General features: G+C 33.7%; 1 protein-coding gene and 1 long non-coding RNA gene across 2 annotated transcripts; both read left to right on the forward strand.

Annotated features, from left to right (window-relative positions):
* The first annotated feature begins 2,408 nt into the window (after nucleotides 1-2,408).
* On the forward strand, nucleotides 2,409-3,677 carry LOC125492950 (uncharacterized). The gene is made up of 2 exons (XM_048635710.1): nucleotides 2,409-3,144; nucleotides 3,235-3,677. Exons 1-2 carry the CDS (start codon nucleotides 2,409-2,411, stop codon nucleotides 3,675-3,677), a joined length of 1,179 nt encoding a protein of 392 aa, XP_048491667.1.
* Nucleotides 3,678-10,194: 6,517 nt separating this feature from the next.
* Nucleotides 10,195-13,451, forward strand: LOC125492470 (uncharacterized). The gene is made up of 3 exons (XR_007269076.2): nucleotides 10,195-10,531; nucleotides 10,738-10,845; nucleotides 13,217-13,451. It is a non-coding gene; the product is annotated as an uncharacterized LOC125492470 (long non-coding RNA).
* The last annotated feature ends 14,456 nt before the right edge of the window (nucleotides 13,452-27,907 follow it).

Here is a 27,907-nt window from a genome sequence, read left to right on the forward strand (position 1 = left end):
TTTCTATTATTTTATTTACTACTTCCTCCGTTTCGTTTTAAATGTAATAAATGAATATTTTATGTCTTATAAATAATACCCCTTTATTACATTTAAAATGAAACAGATGAAGTATTACTTTTTTTCTAGCTACGTAGAATTTTGATAGCTATTGTGGTTTTGGCAAATTATCACTTTTGTTTTTGGCAAAGTGTAAGCTTTGATATGTTAGGGCTTGTTAAGTTTTATTATTGAAAAGTAGAACTTTTGTCATTGTCTATATTAATATATTATAATATTAATACTATATAATTTCTCTCTTTATATACTAGTTGGATTGACCGGTCCAATATCGAACAACTTTACTATAAGAAACACCAAAAATATGTTATAGCTATTTTTGATATACATCTTTTGTATCTTACCTTTTTGCCTGTCACATTTCTAATTATCACACAAATCAAGCAATAATTACCCAGAAAATATGAAACTCTTAAAATTTTGCTTGAAAATCTTCAAGAAACATCCATTAAACCACATGAAAACACTAACCAAATTGCCATAATGATTCGTCAAAATTTTCGAGAAACCCTAGAATTTGGGAAAAATTTCAAGAATCAATAATTGTTCAATCCAATGTTTTAATGACACTGGATGAAGAAGATTTAACGAAAAAACGAAGACAAACTGACGAAAATGAAGATAATTCTATTTGGTTTCAAATGACGAAAATCAAAATTTCGAGACTAAATCAGAATGAGCCAAGAAAATTCCCGCTCTGATACCATGACAAACTTCATTGGGCCTAACACACCAGCCCACATCGGAGAAGAGAGTGACCATACACAAGCTCATATGAAGTTCCATCCTAAAACCAATTGGCAATAGGAGGAGTAACTCATTAAGCTTATATGTTAGTCACACTCTCTCTAGTTTTTCAATGTGGGACAAATTATTCCTAACTCACATGTGGACTATACTTTTAACATACTACGGTGGAATTTGACCTTAAGTCTTTGGCTCGTGTTGCTGAGCGTACTATCGTTTAGATTTTATTATTTCATTAACTATTGTTTTTTTTCTGACTAATTAAGTAGAACTTCAATCGTTATTGTATTTATTGGCGACATACAGTGGGAACTTTTTGAGGCGTGAGAATTAGGGCTTCCAAATCGTAAGAAGGGAAAAAAAAAACGAGGTTTTGGAGGGAAAAAAATTGTCAGCACCAGAGAGTTGACAATTTGGCCTGAAAATCATAATGTGGTGTTAAGTTGCCAACGAAAGTATTTTAATTGGTCGTTCCTTCCAAAAAAAATTTAAGTAGTGTTTCACCACAAAACCCTATTTTAATTGGTACTTCCACACAAAAAACCCTATTAATAAATATAATATTAATACTACATCATTTTCGCTTTCTATACTACTTGGTTCAAGGTGCAAGAAAAAAACAACTTTAGTGTAAGAAATCACTCCTTTTGTATCTTAGGGTGTGTTTATCCCTCAGACCCAAACCTAAACTTCAGACTGTGTCATATCAGCTTTCCACTAATTTTTACCTACTTTTTACTTTCCAAACTCACTTCAGACTCATTCCAGTTTTACACATTATCCCTCATACTCTATCCATACTCTCTACCAAAATTTTAACATATGACAGATTTTTACAAAGAGAAAAAAAATAAAAGACACGTGTCAGTTTTTGGTGGCCTAGAAAATATGGGTCCCATATCAATAGTCTTGGGTGGAGTCTTGATTATCCAAACCCACCCCAAGACTATCCCCATTATATTTGATGAATATCGCTGAGTCTTTGTCAAGACTATAAAACTTCTTGTAAGACTTTCCTCCAGACTATGCGTTAAACATACCCTTAACTTTTTGCTTGTCATACTTCTAAATACCACACAAATCAAGCAATAAAAGTAAATGGCGTGGCCTCTATGAAATCACATGGGTAACTTTTGAGAGACATTATATAAAGCAATAAAAGTACCGACTACTCTCTTGATCCAAAAAGCAATTGTTTTATATTTCATCCGTTTCGTCGTTTTAAATACAACAAATAGATATTATTTACGAGATATAAAATATTCATTTGTTGTATTTAAAACGAAACGGAGGAAGTATATCAAGTTTTCAAAATTAAAGCTTTTCCTAAAATTGTTATAAATTCATCCATGATTGGATTTTTCAAACTATTTACTTCCTCTGTTTCGTTTTAAATGCAACAAAGGGTCATTATTTATGAGATATAAATATTCTTTTGTTGCATTTAAAACGAAATGAAAGAAGTATAATACAAAAAGCCTTTTTCATAAAAATCACATGACATATCTCTATTATATAAGGGAAGGGGTTTTAAGCTTAACCACCTGAGTTTTGCTGATGATCTCATCCTTTGTAGTAAAGGTGAGTTCAAATCTGTGTACATGATGCTTCAAGGGTTCAAACACTTCTCTAATGTATCAGGTTTGGAGGTAAATGAAAACAAAACAGAAGTTTACACAGCAAGCATGAAGGAAGAAGAAGTTCAAAGAATCCTGAATGCTTCAGGTTTCACTAGAGGAAAAATGCCTTTTAAGTACCTTGGGGTCCCAATTAGTCACAAGAGGTTGGGGGTGAAAGAGTGTATGGTGTTAGTGGAGAAGATGACAGCAAGAGTGAGATGCTGGAGTAGTAGAAACATCTCTTACCAGGGTAGACTGGTATTAGTAAATGCTGTTTTACTAAGTATTCAAGTGTACTGGGCTCAAATGTTTGTCTTGCCAAAGAAGGTTATTCATGAAATTCAAATGGTGTGTAGAGCCTATCTTTGGTCAGACAATTATTTCAGTAGCAGTGGTGGTTATGTAGCTTGGGAGAAGGTTTGCAGACCTAAGAATGCTGGAGGCTTAGGGGTGAGGAACTTAGAGTGTTGGAATATGGCTACTATGGGGAGATATGCTTGGGCTCTGGAAACCAAAAAAGATAATCTCTGGATCAAGTGGGTGAATGAACTATATGTGAAGAATGAAAATTGGTGGGATTATAAACCTACACAAGGATGCAGCTGGTATTGGAAGAAAATTTGTGAAGTAAAAGATGTACTTAAAGGAAAACTTAGTGAGGCTGTGCTACAGAATATGCATGAATATTCTGTTAAGTCAATATATACTATATTGACAGGTGATTTCACCAAGATACACTGGGATAAATATGTTTGACAGAGAATGATTATCCCAAAGCACAGATTCTTCCTTTGGTTGATGCAATTAGACAGGTTACAGAAAACAAAGAGATTATATGACATGGGTGTTGCAACAACAGACCAATGTCTGATATGTGGAATGCATGAGGAGACTCAAAAGCACTTGTTCTTTGAGTGCAACTATAGTAAGTCTATATTCAGAAGGATTGCTACATGGATGGGGATACAGCTGAGTAACATGACTGTGCAGTCAATTATGCAGTGGATCAGCAGATGCAGGGAAACAAAGTTTAAGAAGCAAGTCTATGCTATGGTTCTGGGAGCTTTGGTATATCATATATGGAGATGTCGAAATGAAGTGTATTGGTCCCAGTACGTGTCTACTGTAAATAATATAGTATATAGAGTACAGAAAGATGTTATAGATAGATGCTATAGTGTTCTCCCAAAAAAAGTGTCAATAGCTAATAGAGGATGGCTCAGGGAGCTTGCTGTTAATGTCTGTAGGTAAATGGGGTCTGAGGGCCTAGGGGTAGAGGGTCCAACCTAGTTGGTTTGTCTCCCCTTGGTTGCTCTGTAGGTTGTTGATTTGAGATTGGTGTGCAATATATATTTTCACTTTAGCAAAAAAAAAATATAAGGGAAGGGGGGACCTATGGTTTCCTCTTTTGAACTGACTATTTTGCCCCCCCTTTCCCTTACTAAATTACAAAAATAATATCAATATCAAAATGGGGATTCAAACAAAGCTACCGGAAATTACATTTCAACATCGCTCCCAAATCACTTATCTTTGGAAACTTTACAAATTCCTTTCTAAATCACCTTCAAGAAATCACACAAATCACTAAATTTTACAAAAAACTAAAAATTAACTTACAAACCAAAAGTAATATAATAGGGCGTCAATACATTAAAAAAAACATTCACAAAATTCACTTACAAATCATTGTTCTCAAGAACTCACAAATTTTGACTCTTATGCCGAAGAAAATCGGGATTCTGTTTCGAAAAATATTCAAGCACGCATCGCGTGCAAAAAATTCTAGTATATATATATACGAACACAATTATTTTCATATGAAAAGAGCCAACCGAATGTTATCCGCTAATGTTATATGCGCAGATCGTTTCTTGTAGCTGTTGTGTAATAAATCAAAGCAAGCTTCACGCAGTTTTAATATGGCAACAGCTTGTTGCCTTGTTCATCAAGAAATAGAATGAATTGATCGATCATTTATATTGCAACTGTTTATGTTCGAACCTCAAACTTCAAGTTACAGATGATGATTTACTACTGGATCTAGAGAAATATAGATCATTATTAGTTGGTAGGATTTTGACCAACACAAGGTCTAATTGAATTAGCAAATAAGATTTAACGATGATATATGTATTTAGATTTTAGGATAAGGAATTAAAATGCGAAATAGAATTTGATCTTCATAGATAACTAAACATGATCTAGAACTATATTTTATTAACTCTCAATTGTTTGTTTCATGAATGTTGTGGCGGAAGCGTTTCATTAACCAAAACAAGAATGCACAACAACCACGCGCACACACACGAAAGTGAATAAAGAACACACAAGATTTAACGAGGTTTACTATCAATGCGATAGCTACGTCCTCAAGGCAGGGGAAATAGATTATTTCACTACGAACGAGACGATTACAATTACAATAGGCAAGATTCAATTGTATGCAATTGAATCTCAAAGACTCGCTATCTTCTCTATTGTGTTTAGGCTAATCTCTCTCTGATATTTTGTGGTTCTTCACTCTAAAAAATGAATTAACGTATTTATATGAAGTCTAAAATACAAGCCCTAAGTTGTCGAGAAAACCTAACGAGGAAATCGCCCTCGCGCTTCGCGTATCGTAGCCGGAAGCTCACGACTTGCGAGGAGCATCGCGACCCGCGACAGGCTCGCGACCAGCGTTCTGTCTAAACTCGGGTAGAAACCTGCTCGTCGGTTGCGACTCGCGACCTGGCTTCTGCCGCAAGTCACAACTCACAGTGAAGTTATAGCAATGAAATCGGTTCAAAAACTATTCCTGATTAGAGTTCGATCAATAGAAGCATTTGTTGAGCTCTCGAAATCCAAGGTCACTTGCAAAAGTGGGGGATTAGGGATCCCACTTTCCAACAGGTAAGAATGGAACCCTTATTGTAGGGGTAGAAGGAGGGTATCTAATAGACATTTTCAACGAACCGGGTCGGGTCGGAAGTCGTTGTTGACGGGTCGGGTCAAGGGCTAGCCTGATCCGACCCAACCCTGTCCCTATTTTAAAGTTAGAACGAATACTGATTTTCATCATCATCTCACTGTTATCTCAGCTTCTCCAACAAGAGAAAGGCATTCGGCCATTCTTGGCTTTACAACTGCACGGTTATTACAACATTGTTTTCGGTTTTGCTTTTCTTCGCTGGTCTTCCACATTTTGGTACTTTCTCTCTCCTCTTTTTTTTGTATTTGTAAATAATCATTCCTTTTACGCTTCATTTTGATATTAAATTTTTTAGGTATTTTTACGTATACGGCGGCTCTCTACACCATAAAAATGGCGTCTTGATTTTCATTTAAATAATTTTTTATTTTTTTTCTTTTTATCTTTAATTTCATGTTATTTTCTCCTAATTCTTCTTCAACCATGAATAATGGATAATTTCTTAAACCTGCTGCTGGATTACTCACAATTTTTCTTAAGGGTCCCCATATAACCGGTTGATTTGGGTGACGCAAATTCATTTGTTGGCCCAATTTCATTTAAAGCCTAAACACTAAATTACTCTCTGTTACTTGCCGCCTAATATAATAATGCAAGATGATCATGAAAGATTCATGATTGTTCTAGATATGATGAGTAGCTTAGGAACCCTCTAGAAACTAATACTCTCATGTTCACAAAATTATGGAGAAGCACCTAGATATTTCTTTTGGGGTATAAGCCCCGACTTACCCACCTATAAATATGGTGGTGTAGTAACTTTGGGAATCAACGCAAAATCATCAACCAACCTCCAAATACTACATAAAAGCCATCCACATTTTCATATACACAATATCCTACTCTACTATTCACTCTAATTTTCTCCTTTGTGAGTTTATAATTAACAATTGTGAGAGTTGTAGTTTTATCTTTAACCTATTAATGAGGGTTTTCCCACGTTAAATTTTGTGTGTCCCTTATCGCTTTTCTTGCACTATTTTTCTTATTAATTTCTCTGATACCATGTTACAATTCGTGTTTAGGGAGGAAGAAAATCATAGGAAGTAAAAGATGATGCCATTGATGATCTTGACTTTGAAGAACAGTAAAGAAAGGCAAGGGAGAAGAGAGATGTAAGGTTATATTATGTTATTATGTAAAAAGGTGAGTAGAAATATTACAACCTATCTATTTATACTAATTACAATTAGTAACAAAACTAATTATACAATTTCATCTAACAACCTAAACTAACACCAATAACTAAAAACTCTGTACTCCAACAACAATTCCTAAAACAATTATAATACAAAATTACAGATCTCATTGTTCAATTTTACACAGAATTTCAACCCAAGATTTGTACAGTCTTGAAAAACTACAGTATCAATTGAAAAATCCAAACAAGAAACAAGAAATCAACATACAATAGAATCCTTAGTAGAATCCTCCGAATGGTTGAAGGTCGCACCGTCGTGGGTAAGCCGGGTTTCAGTGTCGACCCTATCTGCCTCCATCCCTCTTGTCAAGAAGATCATCCCTATAAATGTTCCAATCCCGACAGCAGTCATTACTAACTTCTTTACCAAGTCTCCGACTCCGACGCCGCCGGGAGGTTTTTGTATAATAAAACCTTCCTGAAATAGAGATTAGATATTTTCAGAAATGGTAATCCTCTGTTCGGGCGTTAATATGGGGCGCAAATGTCAGAAAAACCTCGACATTGCCGGAAATGGTACTGAAATCGACAATACTATATCTATTAGGATCCTTTATGTGAAGAAGTAATTGGTTACTAGACGCCATTTGAATCTGAAAAATTTTGTCGGAGAGGAAAAATAAGGGAAAGTGAATCAGGGTTAACTACAACTACTTTCTCTTTTGACGTTTCTTTTTAACTGTTGAGGTGTATCCGTGTATTACTGGGTGAAGGCGACTAGTATGACATTGGTTATTAAATATATATACCAACATCCTAGAATTCTATTTTTAATTGGAAAAAGAGAATTTTAGAATATACTTTGATATTTTTCTTTCTCCATTTTATGAATATATCAACAATATTAGAATAGGTCAAACTTCATTTATGTGCCAACTAGGGATGGCAATCCAGTCTACATCTGACCATGGTACGAAGGAAATAATCCAAGTCGATTGTGGGAAAAAAAAATATGAATCCAGATCCGTTTGAAAAGTTCGGCTCGTAGTCGGACAAAGGCCGGAGTCGGATCACATAAAAAACTTGACTCATATGATCTGATCGCAACTCAGACTTTGAGGTAATTAGTCTTTTTTTAATATATTAACTAGGTTTTTTCGTCCAGGCGATGCCTTGGGTCAGTTATAATAAACAAATATGTTATAATTTTTAATTTCATAATTTATTTTGCTACTTTTCGTATTCTTTGTCCATTAAGAAATTGAAAAATTAACGTCACTACTTGATAAATAAATTTTTTTTTGAAAGCTTTGAGTTTGAAAACAATACTCTTGTAAGTTAGGTAATAAGAGTATTAAAGATGTACTCCCTCCGTTTTTTTTTAATTCTAACATTTTTTTAAATGGTTGTTTTTTTTAATTGCTACATTTTCCTTATTTGGGGTACTTGAGCCACCATAATGTAATACGTTTATATTTATTCTTCTCTTTTTCCACCCACAAATTCTACTTCTTGATAAATTCGGCATGAATAATTGTAAGTCTGTCTCTACTCCTCTTGCTGCTCATTTTCAATTATCATCTACTTCATGTCCACAATCAGAGGAATAAAAAGAAAAAATGTCTATCATTCCCTATGCTAGTGCAGTTGGTGGTCTCATGTATGCCATGGTCTGCACTAGACCTGATCTTGCATATGCCGTTAGAATGGTGAGCCGGTATATGCACAACCCCGGAAAAGATCATTGGAATGTCGTTAAATGGATATTTCGTTAGCTAAAAGGTATCATAGATCTGGGGTTGGTCTTTGTTAGGACCCTAACATCTTCAAGTAATGTTGTTGGGTTCGTTGACTCTGACTATGGTGGTGATCTTGACCGTCGAAGGTCATTATATCTTCACTCTATGTTCTGGTGCAATAAGTTAGAAGGCTTCTTTGCAGTCTAAGGTTGCTCTCTCTACAACATAATCATAATATGTTGCAGCTATTGAAGGTATAAAGGAGGCTACATGGCTGAGAGGCCTTGTTATAGATCTTGGAGTTCCACAAGGTGTTACCAGAGTGTTCTATGATAGCCAAAGTGCTATCTTTCTCACCCAGAATGATGCATATCACTCCAAGACTAAACACATTTCAGTAAAATACCACTATGTTAGAGATACATTTGCTGAAGGTGAAATTATTGTCAAAAAAGTTCACACTTCAGATAATCTAGCAGATATGCTTACAAAGTCACTTCCTACCACTAAGTTCGATCATTGCTTAGACTTAGTGGGCATTCATGCTTGCTAGGCCCGCTGGGGCTCAAACGACGAGTGACCTACGAAATTTGTTCCAAGGTGGAGATTGTTGATTTGGGTCGGCCAAATTCCTTTTTGGCCCAATTTCATTTAAAGCCTAACAACTAAATTACTCCTCTAGTCCTCTGTTACTTGCCGCCTAATATGATGCAAGATGATAATGAAAGATTCATGATTGTTCTAGATATGATGAGTAGCTTAGGAAGCCTCTAGATATTAATAATACTCTCATGTTCACAAAATTATGGAGAAGCACCTAGATATTTCTTTTGGGGTGTAAGCACTGACTTACCCACCTATAAATATGGTGGTATAGTAACTTTGGGAATCAACCCAAAATCATCAACAACCTCCAAATACTACATAAAAGCCATCCACATTCTTATATACACAATATCCTACTCTACTATTCACTCTAATTTTCTCCTTCGTGAGTTTATAATTAACAATTGTGAGAGTTGTAGTTTTATCTGTAACCTATTAATTTGGGGTACTTGTACTCTCATAATTTTATATAGTGGATTTTGGTGTTCGTCTTCCGTGGGTTTTTTACCTCATTTAAGAGGGTTTTTCCCACGTTAAATTTTGTGTGTCCCTTATTGCTTTTCTTGCATTATTTTTCTTATTGATTTCTCGATCTTATTACGTTTCCGCGACGCTCTTATACCTAACATAACCATGTTTTTCTATTTTGATAAACAAAATATATGCCTTACTTCCTTCATATGCTCATTAACATGTGAATTAATTGAGGTGGAGCAACTTTTCTCGTAACCATACACTTCAGGTTTCGATTCTCAAGTCATCGACCCCCAAGTTAGGATTTTTTTGCAAAATTTTCCTCCAGGCTGAAACTCCTACTAATGTGTCTATATGAGAAATCTTTTTGGATTGGAATCCCTTTATTTGTTATGATTTTGTGCCAATTGCTGCCAATCGGTTTCCATCTAAAAATTTTATTTATAATTTGATGTTGTATGTTGTGCACTGTGCAGTCCCAGCATTGCAGATTTGCAGTCCATGAAGCACAAATTGGTTGATCCTAAGAAGCATAAATAACCCCTTTTGACCCGGCCCGGCCCGCTAATACGTTATTAGGGTCAGACCCTCTATGACCCGACCCTATTTTAATTGGGTTGGGTCATGACCCTATAATATAGGGTCGGCCAAGGGCTTTTTTTGGAGACCCGACCCATTGAACAAGTGTAGTTACTAACCAACTATGCCAACTCTGATTTTTACGTATATATATATATATATATATATATATATATATATATATATATATATATATATATATATATATATATATATATATATATATATATATAGAGAGAGAGAGAGAGAGTCGAGATCCGGTGAGAATGAATAGTTATGTGAGAATAAATTAATATGTGAGAATAAATCATAACCGTTAGATCAAGGAAATCTAAGGGCTGCGATCTTGCCAAACTCTAATAACCAAACGCATAACTTCAAGCGTGAAAAACAACAGCTAAATGGGGAAAATTGAAAACCCATCTCTCTCTTCATCTAACAATTTTTTGCGAGCAAAAATCTGAAGTTTTCTCTCTTCATCGATTGATTCATCCATCAAAATTTTGTTCAATTCATCAAATTTGGGTGCTCCTCAATCGTTCAATTCATCAAATTTGGGTGTCGCTCAATCGTTCAATACAATCATTATCAGGTACGAAATTTCGATTGCTTTAAATCTATTTTCCAAGTTTGTTATTCTTAATATTATGCTCTTCTTGTTAAACCTTATGCATTCATTAAGTTTGGTATTGTTTATCAGTTTAGTGCTCTTTGAATTAGTTCATCACTTGAAGAATATTCGCCCCAAAGCAACTTATTTTGACAAGTTTCTGTTTTTCTTTTGTTTTTCTTCTGAAGATACATTTATACAAAGAACAAAGAATCTGAATGATGAGCTTTATGAATTGCACCAAATAATGAATCGAAATGTACAAGAAGTCCTTGGTGTTGGCGAAAAGTTGGACCGTAAGTTACATATTATCCCAATTTATAGCTTCTGTTTCTGTAATTGTTCCACATAACAGATGTTGGATCTTGCTTTCAAGTTTCTCTAGTGATATTTAGGAATATTGTGCTTTGTGAATCATGTATCATGGCTCATTTACCTGAGCTTGAAACTGGGGAGGCTAAGAGAATATGAAATGTAGAAATATTTATAGATGAACCATTTTTAGTTGAATAAATTTCTCAAGGCTAAAATTTACGTTGAGCCTAGAAGCTCTATTCATACATGTTAGTTGTTTAAAGAAGTGCATGTTGAACTGTTCTATGGACATAAACATTCTGAAAATCTGCAAGAGTTTCTAGTATATGGGTGATAGTGAGTAATAAGAATAATGGAACAATGTAGCATGTTGCTGCCTATAATCTTTCTAGCCTTTGGTGTACCAATACAACTCATGTACATTATATCTTTGTCATATATACATCATTAGAGACCTACAAGTACATTAAATCTCTTATAAATATAGAAGTACTAATATAAGGATGAATTTACTTGTGCGATCTGGCCATAGAGACAAAGATGCTTGATGTTATTGCTACACGAATGAAGTTAAAACAATATTTGTATTTGGATGATGGAATTTGCATTTATTAGAAGTGAAATATGCTCATTGAGCCTAAAGATTTGGAGGGAAAATTTACGTAACGTGAAATTGATTCACCAAGTACTAGCTTTTATTCTCGATCTTCAAGAGTTAAGGGAATCATGCTTGTGGCTGGGTGATGAAGTAAATACTAAGGTGTAAGGGAGGAAAAAATAATTCATCTTGTTCGTTTTCTTAAGCTATGAGATGGTACATGATGTTTCATGATGAGCGACTAATGTTTGCACTTTTCTTTAGTAGGATGCGTGGCTAGTGTTTGTGTTTCTAGCCTCACTCATGTACATCACATCCTTACTACATATACATCACCGGTGCACTATAGGTACATTAAATCTTAATTATATACATCCTCTTTATTATAAAATTCGAATATCCGATTAAGCAACATTGACACAACTATCTGCAAAAAGTTATCATATATGCCAAAATAAAAATCAGATCCAATTCTCTCGTATTAAAAATAAAAATTCTTATTTAGAGAATTTCATACATCTGCTATGACATTTTTCAACAAGTACATTGTCGTGCTTCTATGAGTACATCAAGCGACTTGTGCAAGTATATTGAAGTGTGGCTAGTTGTTACCACTTTTTCACATCTTCTCATCGATAATTTGGGTTATTTGCAATATCATACACAAAAATGAAAGGAAAAAGTTATAAAATATATAGGAGTATTCATGAACCTATTAATTGTAATGTGTGGTAAATGAAGAAGAGTAGAGAGTATGTTTTGTGTTCTGTTCTCCAGTTCTTCAAGAGTGATCTTTGTTTCTGTTTTTTTAATAATGGCAAGGTTTTACTGTTCTATCGATTTCTGTGCTTGTGGTTCCTTTTCTGCAATTGTTCATTCTCAACAACTTAGCTTAATAAATAGTCACAAGCAAAGGTAAGGAGAAAACAAAGAGAGAAAGATAACATTACAGAATGCTAACAAAGTCTGGCCTCAAATTCTAACAATTTTAACTTGATAAGGCTTTCGCTCCAGATGTTCACAAGAGAAAGATCACACATATGTACTTTAGCTTCCAATTCCAATCGGAGAGTCGGAAGTATCCAGCTCTAACTTTCAGATATGTAGCTTTCAAAACTGTACATTGTTCTATCTAGCCCCACTGATGGCCTTTTATATGATGGGAAATTGGAAAAGAAAACAGAATATGATCACACAAAAATCTTGATGGTCAATAATTAGTGCTTCTAGTTATCTCACATCTGCAAAAGAGCAATTTAGAGAACTCTTCGAAATCTAGCTCTTTTAAGCATGAAGAAAATAATGAACTAGGGAAGATGTGTAACTTATATACACGGTACCGTTTGTTGGTTGCACTCTCCTACCGCCTCTTGCAGGCAACTTCCTCTACTGAAGAGTCAATATCAAGCTCCTTTTCTTCTCACATGAGATATATATCAACAAAGTTCTATTTGCATAAGCGAGAAAAGAGTTTGTGGATTTGATCTTCCACATAATGTCATTGCCTCTTATATCAACAAGGGGGTGGTGACTTATATGTTGATGGATAACTTGGAGGTGAAACCTATGTCCACCATTTATGAGGATTACTCTAATCAATGAGTTTAATGTTAAGGATGTCTCTTCCTTGGAGGACAAAGAGGTTCGAGTTAGTTTTAAGGAGTTAATACATTGTTAGTCTTTTTTTTTAAAATCTTTTTTTAGCTTGATTTTATGTTAATGCAGAACTACTATATGATAATATGTTTATGTAGGGATTGGCAATATTGGAAGCGTCATTGGAGACCAAAGTCGTGGTGACTTCTATCTTCCTAATTGGAACTATGAATTAGAATTTTCTTAGAACTATTTTTGAAATCAAGGAAAGTTATCAAACAGACTATTTGAAGTCATTAGCTATGGCAAGAGTTGTTGGATTGTAATTCCTTTGTACTTCTCATCATATGTTTGTATAGATATACTATGTATGAGCGTTTGTAGTTAATAAAATCCTTACTCTCTCTCTCTCTCTTTTTCTTTTGCTCTATTCCCTTATTATCTCTCTTAAATTGTTGGGTAGGATTTCGTGATCTAATTTGAGCTAATGTTACAATATACCTAAACATTTAAAGATCAAATCGAATGCCCCAACAATACTAATTAAGAGTTTGAATAAGCCCCTCCCCCACAAATATGATATTGATTTGGTTACTAACAATATTATGTATAGTGGAAAACGATGAAGAACTAGCGTCGGTCGAGATACCGTTTATATGTTTGGTGAAGAACAATTAACTGAATACGAAAAAGGTGATACAACGTAAAAATTGCCGAAGCTTGTAACACCTTATTATTTGTTCTTTTGCACACACGCTTCGTAAGAGACATGACTCATTATGTTTTCTAGAGTACATCACGATGGCTTAAAAGTACATTACGAATGACTTAAAAGTACATCACCAATTACAATTTGTTATACGAGAAGGAGAAAAATTTGATCTCGAATCTCATGCACAACTAAATTCCAAAAAGAAACACCTTATATACATGAAATTCTCAGTATGTATAATTTAGAGATTCTATACTTGTAAATGTCTAGATTTTTTTTCCTTTCTTTACAAAAGATTTGGCAAATTTCTCCCAAACCACATGAAGGTGTTCAAGTTACTCGCTCACCATCACCTTAGCATTCTTGCAACATAATTTTTTTGACCATCTGATGTCATCCTTGAAGATCTTTTCTTATGCTAGAATCCTATGAAGAAGTTCCTTGCCTCAAAAAAATATTTTCGAGTACGTCATCGCATAAATACCACCATGATCAATATCAATATACTCATTTGATCTCCAATCACCAAGACATTTTGATTAGCTTTAGGTTGAAATTCATTACCTTTCCGGCTCTTGGATCACCACCTGACGCCAAAAGGTTAGAAAAAGTTGTAACCTGCGAATGCAGATTATTAATGGTAAAATGTACTATTCATAAAAAGTCCTGCAATAAGACAATAAGTTAATGAATTATCGAGACTAAAATTTTGACTAGCGACATTACTGAATGAAATTACTTGTATATTTAGATGAGTTCTTATAAGCTCATAAATTAGTGTTTTTAATATTTGTATTCTTTCTCCTTTTACGGTGAGGCAGAATGTTAGTGGTTTTTTTTTTTTTAAATGTAGCTGCTTATGAATTTGTCTTGTTGGATATCTTGGACAACAATTTATAAATGCAACAAGTCCCCTCTTGAGCTTTTATTAAAACACATCACCCATGGCTTGAAAGTACATCACTCATGGCTTGAAAGTACATCACCCATGGCTTGAAAGTATAATAATCTGAACACAAGGATAATTTATTCCATAATCATCATTCATACTATAAGCATGAAAAGCTTAATATGTCTTACATTGACCAAGCTCTGTTATGGCACTTCATGCACAAGCACAACTAATATTCTCAAAAAAGGCTTATACACATGGAATTCTCAAAAAAAGACTTACACAAATGAAATTTCAATATGTCATATAATCTATCGCTTATGTACATCTCTTTCTTTCCTTACAAAAGATATGGCAAAGTTCTCTTAAATAAATATTCTTCCAAGTCGTTCGCTCGTTTCATTGCCTTAGCATTCTTCAGCATAACTTGTTTGACCACGTTGGACTCATCCTTTAAGATCTCACAACAATACTTGGCTTTCAAAGTTTTCAGAAAATGACCCTAAAAGTAAACATATATTCATTAGCTTTACAATCAAATATAACTAGGAAAAAGAGCTTAATAAGAAATTTCTTACATTGTTTCTTAAGCTAATACCCGTGTCGGACCCAATATCCTTAAAACATGCACTATTTTCAGATGCTACTTTGCAAAACTAGCCATAAGAGAAATAAGTGTATAGTAGGTGCCTGATTATTACATAGAAGTCTCCTCCACTTGACTGTCTTATAAGTGCCACAAATAGCTTGATGTATATTCTTCACAGCAAAGCAAGGGGTTATGCTAACCCCATCTCTAAGAGGAAACTTAGGATATCTCGTCACATATAAAAAGGGTGGGATCAGACATGGATAGTTCTTTATATTTGATGTAAAACTTACAACATAGTGTCTAAGATGGGCACAAATTTTACCCATCTCTGTGATATATGTATCACTAATCGCAAAGGCAAAGCTATTTATGAAAAACATGAAGGCCAACATTCTGCTTGGATACCTATTTTTTATTTAAAAGTCAAGAAACAGTACTTGGAATAGGCATACTATAAGAGAATCCTAAAGTACATAGAATGAAGAGAACCTTAGAAGGACCAACGGAAGCCTAACATTTTTTTTTTTTTTTTTTGACAGAAGTCAGAGAGCTGAGACTATAAAAACATTTCACATAAGTTATATCCTTTGACATTTTAACTTGACTTGTGTTTCCTTTGAGATCTTATTGTCTTAAAAAGAGATATCTTGATAGAGATTACTGAGTTCATATGGAGATATTACAGTGTTGCTTCCTAGTTCTTTAGAATTGCCCAGTTCTCAATCAAAAACATTGTTAAGTTCTGGTTAGGACTAAATCTTCTTTTGCAGAATTTGTGATTAAACTGCACCAATCAATCAAAAATTTAGAGAATTTTCTCAACATGCCTCATGAGGCCTCTGACAGTTCTAGTAACTTGTAGGACTGCCTCATTAGGCCTTTGGCAGTTCTACAATTGAGAAGATATAGATAAAGGCAAACGTACAGACAAAAAACAGAAGAAATTCACAATATGACGCACCTTCTTCCATATCTATCTGAAACTAATCACCAGGTATATGCCCCAAAAGGCATGCCTGCAAACACCACAGTGGTGATAAGGCTCTCTTGCTCTGAAGTAAGGTTCCATTCCGTCTGTACTGCTGGTCCAACAAACGAAAGAATCATCACCTCCATTGCTTCCAAAATCCACCCAAGTCCAGCATGTATAAGAATCAGGGTTTGGTATTTCCCAAATCCCAAGCTCAGAAGAGCATCATCCATGCTATAAACTGCGGTGCGATCCGACATCTACAAGTAAACAGACACCAAAAATATATCATAAGCAAGATGTTACTTAAGAAGACACAAGCACTACTAGTAGCTTAAACTTGGTTTCTTTTCATGGTATACGTACTAATGAAATGAAGGGGGAGGGGGCATAAGCATACGACAATTGTCGAGAACACAAGAGTTCTGTTTCTAAGTTAATCCTTCAATTAGTTCAAATGAGTTATATTTCTATCATTCATCTAAGTTCAAATCTGGAATTTCTTGAGCTTATTAGTGAGTAAAAATTTTGAATTTTGTGTTCTACTCAAACATTAGATCCAAGAAATTACCAATCATCTATATATACATTATCAATTGCCTATATTTACATTATCAATAATCATCACAAATTATACTAGACATGACTCATTATCAACTGATAAAACTAATGGTGGATAAAAAGTACATCACCAATGGGTCAAATATACATCACTAGTTGCTTAAAAGCACATCACTAATTATGAATGCTTACCATTAGAATCAGAAACACATGGAGTTAAACCAAACACATAAACGCCATATTGCAAAGAAAAAAAGATGGAAAATTTACCTTACAAAGTTCTAGCCATCCAAAACGAAACAAGTAAAACAAATAAGCAAAATGATAATCACATTTTCCATAGCTAATTTCAGAGTAACAACATCAAAGTTATGAAAACGAAACCCTAAAATATGAGAAATAACTAAAAAACAGAGCTTAAAAAATCTGAAAATACCACTTTGAATCTTCTTCGAGCTTTAATGGAGAACTTCGGATCTTTTTCGAGCTTCAATTAACGATGAAACTGATTGTTTGCTACAGTAGGTCGAGCTACTTTAAATCTTGTTTGAGCTTCTATGTCAGAACTTCGAATCTTGATTCTTGTCAGAGCTTCAATTAAGGACGAAAATTCTAGTTTTGAGTCTTGTTCGAGCTTTGATAATGGAGGATGAAATTATCGATTTGTACAGTAGGTCGAGTTATTGGTGAAGGAAGCACGATAGTTCTTTTTGGATTAATGAAACGCGATAAATTACAGCCGTTAGATTAGAGTGATCCAAGGGCTCGGATTTATTCTCATATAACTAGGTATTCTCATATAAACATGTTGTTCTCACGTGAGCCCAAATCTATATATATATATGTATATATGTATATATGTATATATATATATGTATATATATATATATATATATATATATATATATAGAAGTGAGTTCATATGAGAATGGATACTTACATGAAAAATGAGAATGATATTGACGCACTATAACTCTTATGAATAAATGATGTAACTCTAATGAAATAGTGATATAACTCCAAAAAAAAAAGTATATATATAGGGGCAACATCACATGAGAATGCTCCTTACATGAGAAATGAGAATGAATCTCAACCATACGATTGAAATAGAGTCACAACACTTGTTCATTAGAGTTATACCCCTAAAATAATTTGAGCCCGAAAAGAATTTTTTTTTTTTGAATTTGAGAAGAAAATTATGAGCTAATTTAGAATATTGCAGAAAAAGGATTGATAGTGGTTGCTAATTCGTATTATCAACGCTTAGTAATTCCCTAGTATAATAAACATTGACGAAGGAAAATACCGTACGCACCCTTTGAACATACAACCGGAGACCTTGTTAATCTTCGCAAATTAGATCCTACACTGAGGTGTAGGATGAGCATCCCACACCTTGCCCATGTGGCTGGCTTTTGGCAGTATTTTTGAAAGTGGGCTAACTCTTTGTCTTTCATCACTCACTCATTCACTCTCTTTCTCTCTCATTTATTTGCTGAAACAATTTTTTTAATGTACGAATGCATATGATTTGGTGTACAATAATATACGAGTGTACATTTGGGGATTTTCAGTGATCAAAGTAATGACCATCAGTGTACATTGTGATTTATTGAATTTCGGTATGAGACTGTAATTGTACATATTGAATTTCATTAGTGAACAAACATCAACACACTAGTGTACAAAGATTGAAAATTACTCACTTGACATATTTCGGTATGGGACTGTAATTGTACATATTGAATTTCATTTGTGAACAAACATCAATAACACACCAAGTGTACAAAGATTGCAAATTACTCACTTGACATCAGCTTCAGGATTTGGGTTACTTTCAGCTGGGGGCTGTCATTGTAATTTTGATTTTGTTAATGAACAACCACAAAGCCAAGAATGTACAAGGAGGTTGAGTGTGGAAAAGAGAGAAGTGATGAACAGTATATGGGGGAAAATGATGGCGGTTAACATCAAATCAGTTATTAAGTGGTGAATAATAAGTGTCAAATCAACTACTTTTTGAATTTTCGACATGTACACTAGATGTAATGGGAATGTACATTGGCTGTCAAATCAATTACTTTTTGCATGTTGGAGCTAGTGCGTTTCATTCTTCTTGCCTTGCGTTTTGAAGCTGGTGTAGGATGCTCATCCTACACCTCATACCACCATCTATTAATTGGTTAATCTTACAAGAAGAGTGAAAAAAACCCACCTAGACTTGTGGGAGAAGTATATATAATAAAATAATAAAGATATAAATAATACAAAATACTTATAATTTTGCAAGATATTTGAACTTTTCATCATAAAAATGGTGTGCTGGATGACCACACCTAAATAAATAAATAAATAAATGACAATTTAGGGTAAATGGTTAATTGTGTGGCTTTCATATTATTCATCAATAGGTAGAGTATTTATACAAAACCTAAGGTAACATAAAAAAAACAATCTTCCTAAAAGATATAGGACCATAATCATAGATTATTCACTAAATAATATATCTTAACATAAGTATATATAGTATTCTCTTAATAATATCAATATGGAAAATATATCATACATATATTTTCAGATACTGATTATATCTCATATCTCTAACACCCTCCCGCAATCGTAACGACAGTAACACGAACGTTGCGATTGGAAATTCTTCTCTTTGTTGAAGTCGTGATGCACGAATCTGGTGATGTCGCCTTCAAAAAAATTCTCTTTTTTTTTAAATGATGAGAACGTTCATCTTTTTCGAACCCATTAATCGTCAATAAACAGGAACATCATTCTTTTCGAACCTGCAAATATAACATTAAAACAAGAACGTCTCTTTTCTCGAACTCGTCGTATTTTGGTCTTTCCAGAGCAAAACTGTGCTCCAGACAACTATGGGTTTTTCAGAGCAAACCACACTCAAATCAATTAAAATTCTTGTCTCACGGCACAAGGAGAACCAATATTCCTTGTCTCACGGTACAAGGAGAACCAATAAACCCTATCTCACGACATAGGGAGAGCCGAAAAACATCATATTCGCAACAAAAGTATAGATTGAAGAAAAAAAATCTATAATTTTGACTAAAGGTTTATCCCAGCGGTGGGTTTAATTTTTTAACCCACCAGCAGGGGATTTTTTTTTTTTGTGAGCTCTCCCAAGATCTAACCTACTCTTGATACCGTGACAAATTTGGGGTAAATGGTTAATTGTGTGGCTTTCATATTATTCATCAATAGGTAGATTATTTATACAAAACCTAAGGTAACATAAAAAAAACAATCTTCCTAAAAAATATAGGAGCATAATCATATATTATTCTCTTAATAATATCAATATGTGGAAAATATATCATACATATATTTTCTGATACTGATTATATTTCATATCTTTAACAATAAAAAATTAGGGTTTTTTTTTTGTTTCTTACTTACAAATTTGTTTTCTTATTCTATAACATCTTGAAATATATGATACATAAAAAGTGATCCTTTCAAAATAAAATAGCGAATACCATTTCATTTAAAAAGAATCAATTATAGAGAAGGGGTGCTGCCATTATATTGGAAGGATAGTCGAAGCCTCAAAGGACGCTGTTGTGCGAAGAAATGAACCACAAAAATATCTTTGTTGTTTTCATTCGGCACTCAAGCTGAATTTTATGACATTCATAGAGGAATGAAGTCAGTGCAAGATAAAACAAAAACCTTCTTTGTAATTAACATCGTCATATATGTACAATATGCACCACATAGAATGCTCATACAAATAAAGATCATGTGGCTCATAAATGCTTATACAAAGAAAGATCATGTGGTTCATTGTATTGTAGTGTCATACTATGTCATGAGTAATGCTTATTTAATTAATTTATTTCTAAGGGATACTATTTAATACTTATTGGACATTGGATATTATTACACTTCTTTAGCAAAACTTTTTCAATGATCAAGGGAAGTTCCTCTTAATGAGAAGTAAATTAATACTTCATCCGTTTCATTTTAATATCATAACATGTATTTTATATATTAATATGTACTTTTTATAATTTTTACAAATACAAAACTAAAGATATATGTCCTCAAAATTTTGCATTGACATGATAGAAATTTTTGACAAGCGCATGCGGAAGGTTAATGGGTCAATTTAGTAATTTATAAATTTTCATTGATTGGAATTATTTGTTACAACCTTGGGGGAGATACATATATGATATGTGATATGCAAGGTTCTATAAGAGAACTCTTGCTTATGAATGTGGGAGAAAATACATAATATGACTCCACACTCGTACATATAATGCTAACACATATTTATAGGAGTGGTATATCTTAATCTACAATATTCTACACTAATCTTATATTATCTAATAATATTTGATGTTAGATTATTCTAGATTCTTCATTCCTAGATTTTTCTATAATATGCCTTAATTACAATAGATATTTGTTTAGATAACTCTAGAATTCATCTTGATTTTTACACTAGATTTTTCTAGATTATTATTATTTCTAACAACATGCGTGAAAAATATAAATGTGTAGATTAAAATGAAACGGATGGAGTACTTCCTAAGCTCCACAGTTTTTCCTTTCTCATATTTTCTTATGTCGATCAAATAAGAACGATTTTTTTCTCATTGATCTAATAGGCAAGGATTTACGTATATTGCATTCCAAAGACAAAATGTTTTACAACCTTGGACTTTGAGTCCAAGATCAAACCTTCTACCAAAGACTTCAATGGATCAAAAAAAAAGTCAATGCAAACAAAACCAGGCTAAGCAATTAATACAAACATCACTAATTACATCATCACAAGTTAAGTATTTTTTTTACGAAAAAATCATAAATGTAGTGTGTTAATTAATTAGTAAAAAAAAACTTATAAATTGTATTTATAAAAAAGACACAATAAACATAAAATAGTAGGCCAAACAATAATGCAGAATTGTTTCTATTTCATGGAAATAATTTTAAAATTGAGTGGCCAAACAATGCCAAAAAATGGAGAGAATTGTTTCTATTTCATGGAAATACTTTTAAAATTGAGTGACCAAACATCATTGAATTTCTAAATCCCTTATGTGGAGTAGAAGCTGACTTCAAGGAGCTTAATTGAATAAAAGGAGATAAGTTTGAAATTAATCCCATGCATGCTGATGTATTTATATACAGGGACCGGGGTTGTTGTATATACTTCTTTCAACGAACCATTTATCATGGCAGGTGGTGCCTAAGGTGGCAGGTTTTTTTTTTATCCATATGTGTCACGATGGCAGTACAAAGTACAAAGTACAAAGAAAGGAAGGGAAATTTGAACCTATGACCTATTGTTAACAGCACCTCAATCTTAACCATTAGGCCAAGACATCCTTGATTAGGTGGCAGGGTTTTCTTGATTGTAATGATGGATCGAGTAAATATCAATTTATCCTCAAGAGGAATAGGAAATTATTAGCAGGTTTCTTATTGTCATTATTCTTCACTAAATTCTTTCTTCGAAATTTTTTCTACTTAATAAAAAATAATAAATCCAATTCAAATAAATATTATTCCCCCCGTCCCAAAATATAGTTACCATTTTCATATTGGGTGTCCCAAAATATATGTTAGGTGTGATCAATGAGAGAACCGGATATATTACTCCAAGGCACGGAATCTACGCTTTCTTATTAGTTTAATTTCGCCCCTCTAGGATCACCGGGTTACCACGAAATAACTAATGAGATACAATGGAGATGTAATTCACTTATATGATCAATCAAAGTGAATTATAAAGGACTTTGTGTTTTGGATTGTGATTTACACTCTATGAAAATTAGCTAGAAATTCAAAGAGCAAACAAGTGTTCAGAGGAGAGAACACTTAACACTTTTTTTCTCTACTTCTTCACAAGTGAACTACAATGGCCTATTTATAACCATCAACCTAGGATGCCATTAGTCACAAAGGAGTGATGATACACCATTGAAGAACTCATTAAAATCTTAATTCATTAGCATGTTAATGAGTATTAAACCCATGTAACATACTACACTTGACCATCAAGATTAATGCTAAATCAATGACTAGTAACATCCCTCATAATCAACTAAGAACATCCAAGAACACAAGGTATCCAATGTTGTTTCATTGCCTTGTACACTTGATTCCATTTATGTATAAATGTTCCAACAATATACGTTTTCATCATCTATTCCAAATGGCTAAGACCCAATAGATATATATACATAACTAGTGTTTTATTTTATACACTTCATGATGTTTTACATCTAGCCATTTGAGCACTTATTACTCATTGGTGTAAAATAAAGTTTGTGGGTTTATGGCAAGTTATCTATTATTCTATTTAGCTAAATTTAGATTGTCTAAACAAAAATTAAGACGATTATTATAGGTCTTATATACAAAGTGAAGCTATGGTAACGTCCCAACTAGCCTCATTGACGAAAGCATAGTTTCCTAAAAGAATTATTATTGTTTTATTCGAACCGCCCCGTGATCTTCAACCAATTATGCGCTTCAATATAATTTCCAGAGTAAGCGTTATAGCCTGTTTCCAATACTCAGCGGCTTGATCGAACCAAGCCTCCGCAATTTCAGAATCTATTCAACAAATAGCGATACATGTTACCAATAGAGTAAGACTTATCTGGATATCGTTCAAGACCTCGGTGGACATCGACCTCTTATCAGATTGTAATTTTCTTAGTTTAGATCAATGAGGGAATAATGGTTTTGGTTTTTTAGCAAAAAAAGCCCTAAGGTGTTTACCTTATACAAGTATTTGAAGAGAAAAATATCCATACTTGTTAGCAATAGGAAGTAACTATAATCATACATTGGGGAGGGCATACAGTACATAGCTAATGTTTATTTGCTATAAATGATACTCCATCTGTTTCAAAATATAAGACATTCACGCTTTACGAAAATTTACTTTGATATAAATATCTCTCAAATACGATAAGTAAAAATTATAAAAAATTATACCATTGGCCGGATTCGTCTTGAAAATACTATAATAAAATTGTTTTTTAAGATTTTCTATCAACATAAATTGAGAGTAATTAACGGTCAAAGTTCGACCTCAAACATCGTGTGTGCCTTATATTGTAAATCGGAGGGAGTAACTGTCAGGAAACATACCCTTTAGGAGTATTTCATAACAACTACACTTTCGTGGATTGATGGTGGAAACATGCCCTAAGAAGAAAAATATATTAGATGCAATTATTGGTGACGCCTTAGATAATAAATAGTAGATAATATGGATATAGAAATAATAGCTTACCGGCGTAAAAAAAAGACCCATCCAAAAGGGTACTGAGTCATACGAAAATGTGACTCTTTCAGGAAACTTGGCTTTAGAATCCCATATCACATAAGGTAAATGGGATTGGTCCTACGTTCGTGAAATCAACATTCCTTTTCCCAGCCGAAGAATTCTAATACAGTTACCTATCAATTTGGCCCTTTAGATCATGCAGTTTCATCTTTGTTTAATTTATGTATGCTTGTGTAATAGTTATGTAGGAGCATGTATTGCTCAGTTTTTTAGTTTCTTTTGTGTTTGTAGGGTTGTATTAGCATTAGGTTGTACTTCCTTTTAATTAATGTAATTCCCCCATTGTCAAAAAAAACTTGCAATAATGACTTCCATAAGCCGCTTCATAAGAAAAGATTACGTGCAAAAGGGTTGCGGCCTACGTTGATAATATACTAGCTCAACTAATCTTGGCCGGCTAGCTGATGTGTTCATTATTCATCGATTATTTACTCTAATCCCCTTAGTTTTGATAGTTGATTTGGGCGCTTTTGAGCTCATTTCTTGTGGATTTGATGTGTTTGGAGCTCTTGTCGTGTTTTGCAGGTTTTGATGCAGATTAGGCACTTTTTGCCTTTATCTAAGTCGCGACACGGAAGTTCCACAGTCACACAAGGTCCAAGGTGTATCTAGAAGATTGCACGAGCGATTCAGTCAGATTTCACGAAGAAAAAGCAATAAAACATGTTCGCCCGGTCGACCGGGTGGTGTAGCCCGACCGGGCGAACCAACCATACTTAGCCACTGCAGCATTAGAGAAAGGAGACGCTCACGCGCCCGACCGGGCGAACCAAGTAACTTCAGTTTTCCACCCTCCATTTCGCCCGGGCGACCAAACGAAGAAATTTGCTTACGCGCCCGGTTGATCGGGCGGAATTGCTTATTTGTCGTAGATTCCTAATCACCGTCGCCCGACATGGCGGTTTCTCGGGACACATTTTTTCGGTTTTTTTAGCCGATTTTGTAAAAAGTATAAATAGGTTTTTAGTATTTTCGTTTAGACTATCTTATTTTCTACGTTTTTAGGGCTAAATACTTACTTTTTCTCTCTCTACCTTGTGTTAACTTTTGATTTGGAAGATTATAAAGATTGTTGATTTTGTTTTCGTTGTTCTTCAATCATTCGGTATTCTTCTCTATTTAGTTTAATTTAATGAATTCTTTTAGTTTGATTATGTTTATTGAGTTTATTACTATCATGATTGAGTAGTCTATTTCTAGGGCTTAGAGAGGGAAGCCATGTTTATACCTTTTTTGATTATGGTTTGATGTTCTTCAATAATTGGATTGAATTAGAATAATTCCTGTTGATTTGTTATGCTAGTTTAATTCATGTAATTGCGCAATATCATGAGTTTTGTTTAGCTAATAAGAATTAGAATCGAAAGATCGTATTCATTAGAGGTTGTTACAATAGGTAGATTTGATTATGTTGAGCGACCGTACTGGCATATGTTAATCTAAGAGTTGTTAATGCCTGACCAAGGATTACGAAATACTTTATTTATTCGACCCTCAATCCAAGTGTTGTTGAACTATATTATATTGATTAAACTGGTATAAGCATGGTGGACCGATCGATTGCCCTACGCTTTTAATTATTTGATAAATTCTCATTTTTTGCGTTCTAGTTTATTCTAGTTTACCTATTAATTATTCAATCATTTCCTCTCTTGAAGTAGTTAGATAGTTGAGCACAAATCTGTAGAACTCCTCTCCCTGTGAATCGACCTGTATTTGCCAGTTTCTGCTAAACAGACATCGTGCACTTGCGGTATATTTTAAAACTCATCACTAGCTCACCGCTATCAGGTTGCGGATACTCTCGCTCATGGATGTTGGAATGGGCATGTTCTCCTTACGGCCCGTTTGGTAATCGTTAATAAATTGTGGTAATGGGAATGAATTTCAAGTGTAATTTTATTAGGGAAGCACCCTTAAAATCTCTATGGGGAGGCATTTTTTCTCCATGGGCAAGCAATCTCACCCCTAAACTTGTGTTTTTGTCTCCAAGGGGAAGCAATTTTCATTACCACTCAAGCATTACCACCCTACAAGGTGGTATTGGATGGGAATGAAAATTCAAGAAAGAAAGTGGACACTTTAGGACAAATTAGCATTACCATGGGAATGGACAATGATATTTTTCACAAATTTACACACAAATTCATTCCCATTACCATCATTTATGACCAACTACCAAACGGGCCGTTAATGTAATTAGACATCTTCCCATTCCCCCTAATTATTGTCGGGACTTATGATCTTCGGATTGTAATAGGCTCTTAGTCACGACAGTTTAATCTAATGCTACTGTTGTTCACCCAAAAAAAAAAAAAAAAGCTTACCACTATAGCTATGTTGGTGGGCAAGCTAGCTCGAATTGTGCTCAGTGGCGGAGCCACATTAGACCAAGTGGGGTCTCGTGACCCCGCTTGAATATGAAAAAATGAAAACTTTTTTATATAAATTTTTTGATTTTTCGATTTGTTCTTAAGATATATGATCACTTAACCCCAATAAAATTCATCAAAATGTTTTTGAACCCACTAAATATTATTTCTGGATCCGCTACTGATTGTGCCGGCTCATTACTAGCACCCAATTATGGTATGAGTCGTTGTTATGGCTAAGTTTGGTGGACTAGCTCTTATTTTGCTGGCTCACTGCTAATTCCCAGTTGGTATGAATCATTTCCTCTACTTATGGACAAATTCATTATTTAGGTACTTTGCGATTTGCGAATACAATATGAGCATGCAAAAAATATCTTCCAATCATCACCTCCATTCATTTATAGTCCCAATTTTTTTTTTGGTAAACAGCAATATGTATAGTCCCAATTTCAAATTAGTTTTATCCTTTTGAATTATATTAAGTCGTTGAATTTTTATAGTATACTCAACTACTCAAGTCATACTATTGGAAGTATATTAATAAATAATTTCATAACTAAATTAATTAATATATATGAAATGTTTCTAACACATAATTCAAAATTGGCAAGTCATACTATTGGAAGTATATTAATAAATAATTTCATAACTAAATTAATATGAAATGTTTCTAACACATAATTCAAATTAAATTGGAGTTTAGAGATATGTTTCTATTGTTTGGTGTCCGTGTCACTAGTAGTTTTTCTCATTCCAGCGGGTTTATTTGATTTTCCAAAAATGCTAGATCGGCAACAATTGATTAATACATAGATTATTAAAATTTTATAATGAATATAATTAAGTTGGTCACTTAGATAGCAAAATATTTAATAAGATAACAAGAATAATTTATGATAACCTTTCATTTTTATTATAATGGATTAGTAATATACACGTACCTATATTAAGGTAATCATATCGACAACATCTAAATTGTTTTGTGAAGTCTTTGAGAAGGCCGTATATAAGACCTAAAATCCAATCTTATATACGTCGTTATTGCCCTGGCCTCTTGTTGCCCATCAAACAAAAGTTTTGCTATAGTAAGATAATTACAAGGATAGTAACACCGTTTAGTTTCGACCTTTATAACAAAGATATAACATATCGGGTTCAAATCTTACATTCTATAAATTTTTAACCACTTGTATGTATGATTCTTGTTTTATTAAATTAGACATGAATAATCACAATTTTCACTTTTCTTTTAAAAAATTAAGATGAACTTGGATTATTTAGACATAATTCCAACTTTTGACGATAGCTGGGAACTTTTTTTGTGAGGGAAAATATGCAATAATATTATTAAATAATATCAAGATCCGCCAAGGTCTTGCGCAAAATCATCCACAAATACTTA

Source organism: Beta vulgaris, chromosome 8 (assembly GCF_026745355.1).
Source record: "Beta vulgaris subsp. vulgaris cultivar EL10 chromosome 8, EL10.2, whole genome shotgun sequence".
Taxonomy (NCBI): Eukaryota; Viridiplantae; Streptophyta; class Magnoliopsida; order Caryophyllales; family Amaranthaceae; genus Beta; species Beta vulgaris.

Bases quoted from the DNA above. Each gene is read 5' to 3' on its own strand.
- LOC125492950 (XM_048635710.1), top strand. From the start codon at position 2,409: ATGATGCTTCAAGGGTTCAAACACTTCTCTAATGTATCAGGTTTGGAG. The intron at 3,145-3,234 runs GTGATTTCACCA...TGATGCAATTAG, and splicing joins AATATATACTATATTGACAG to ACAGGTTACAGAAAACAAAG.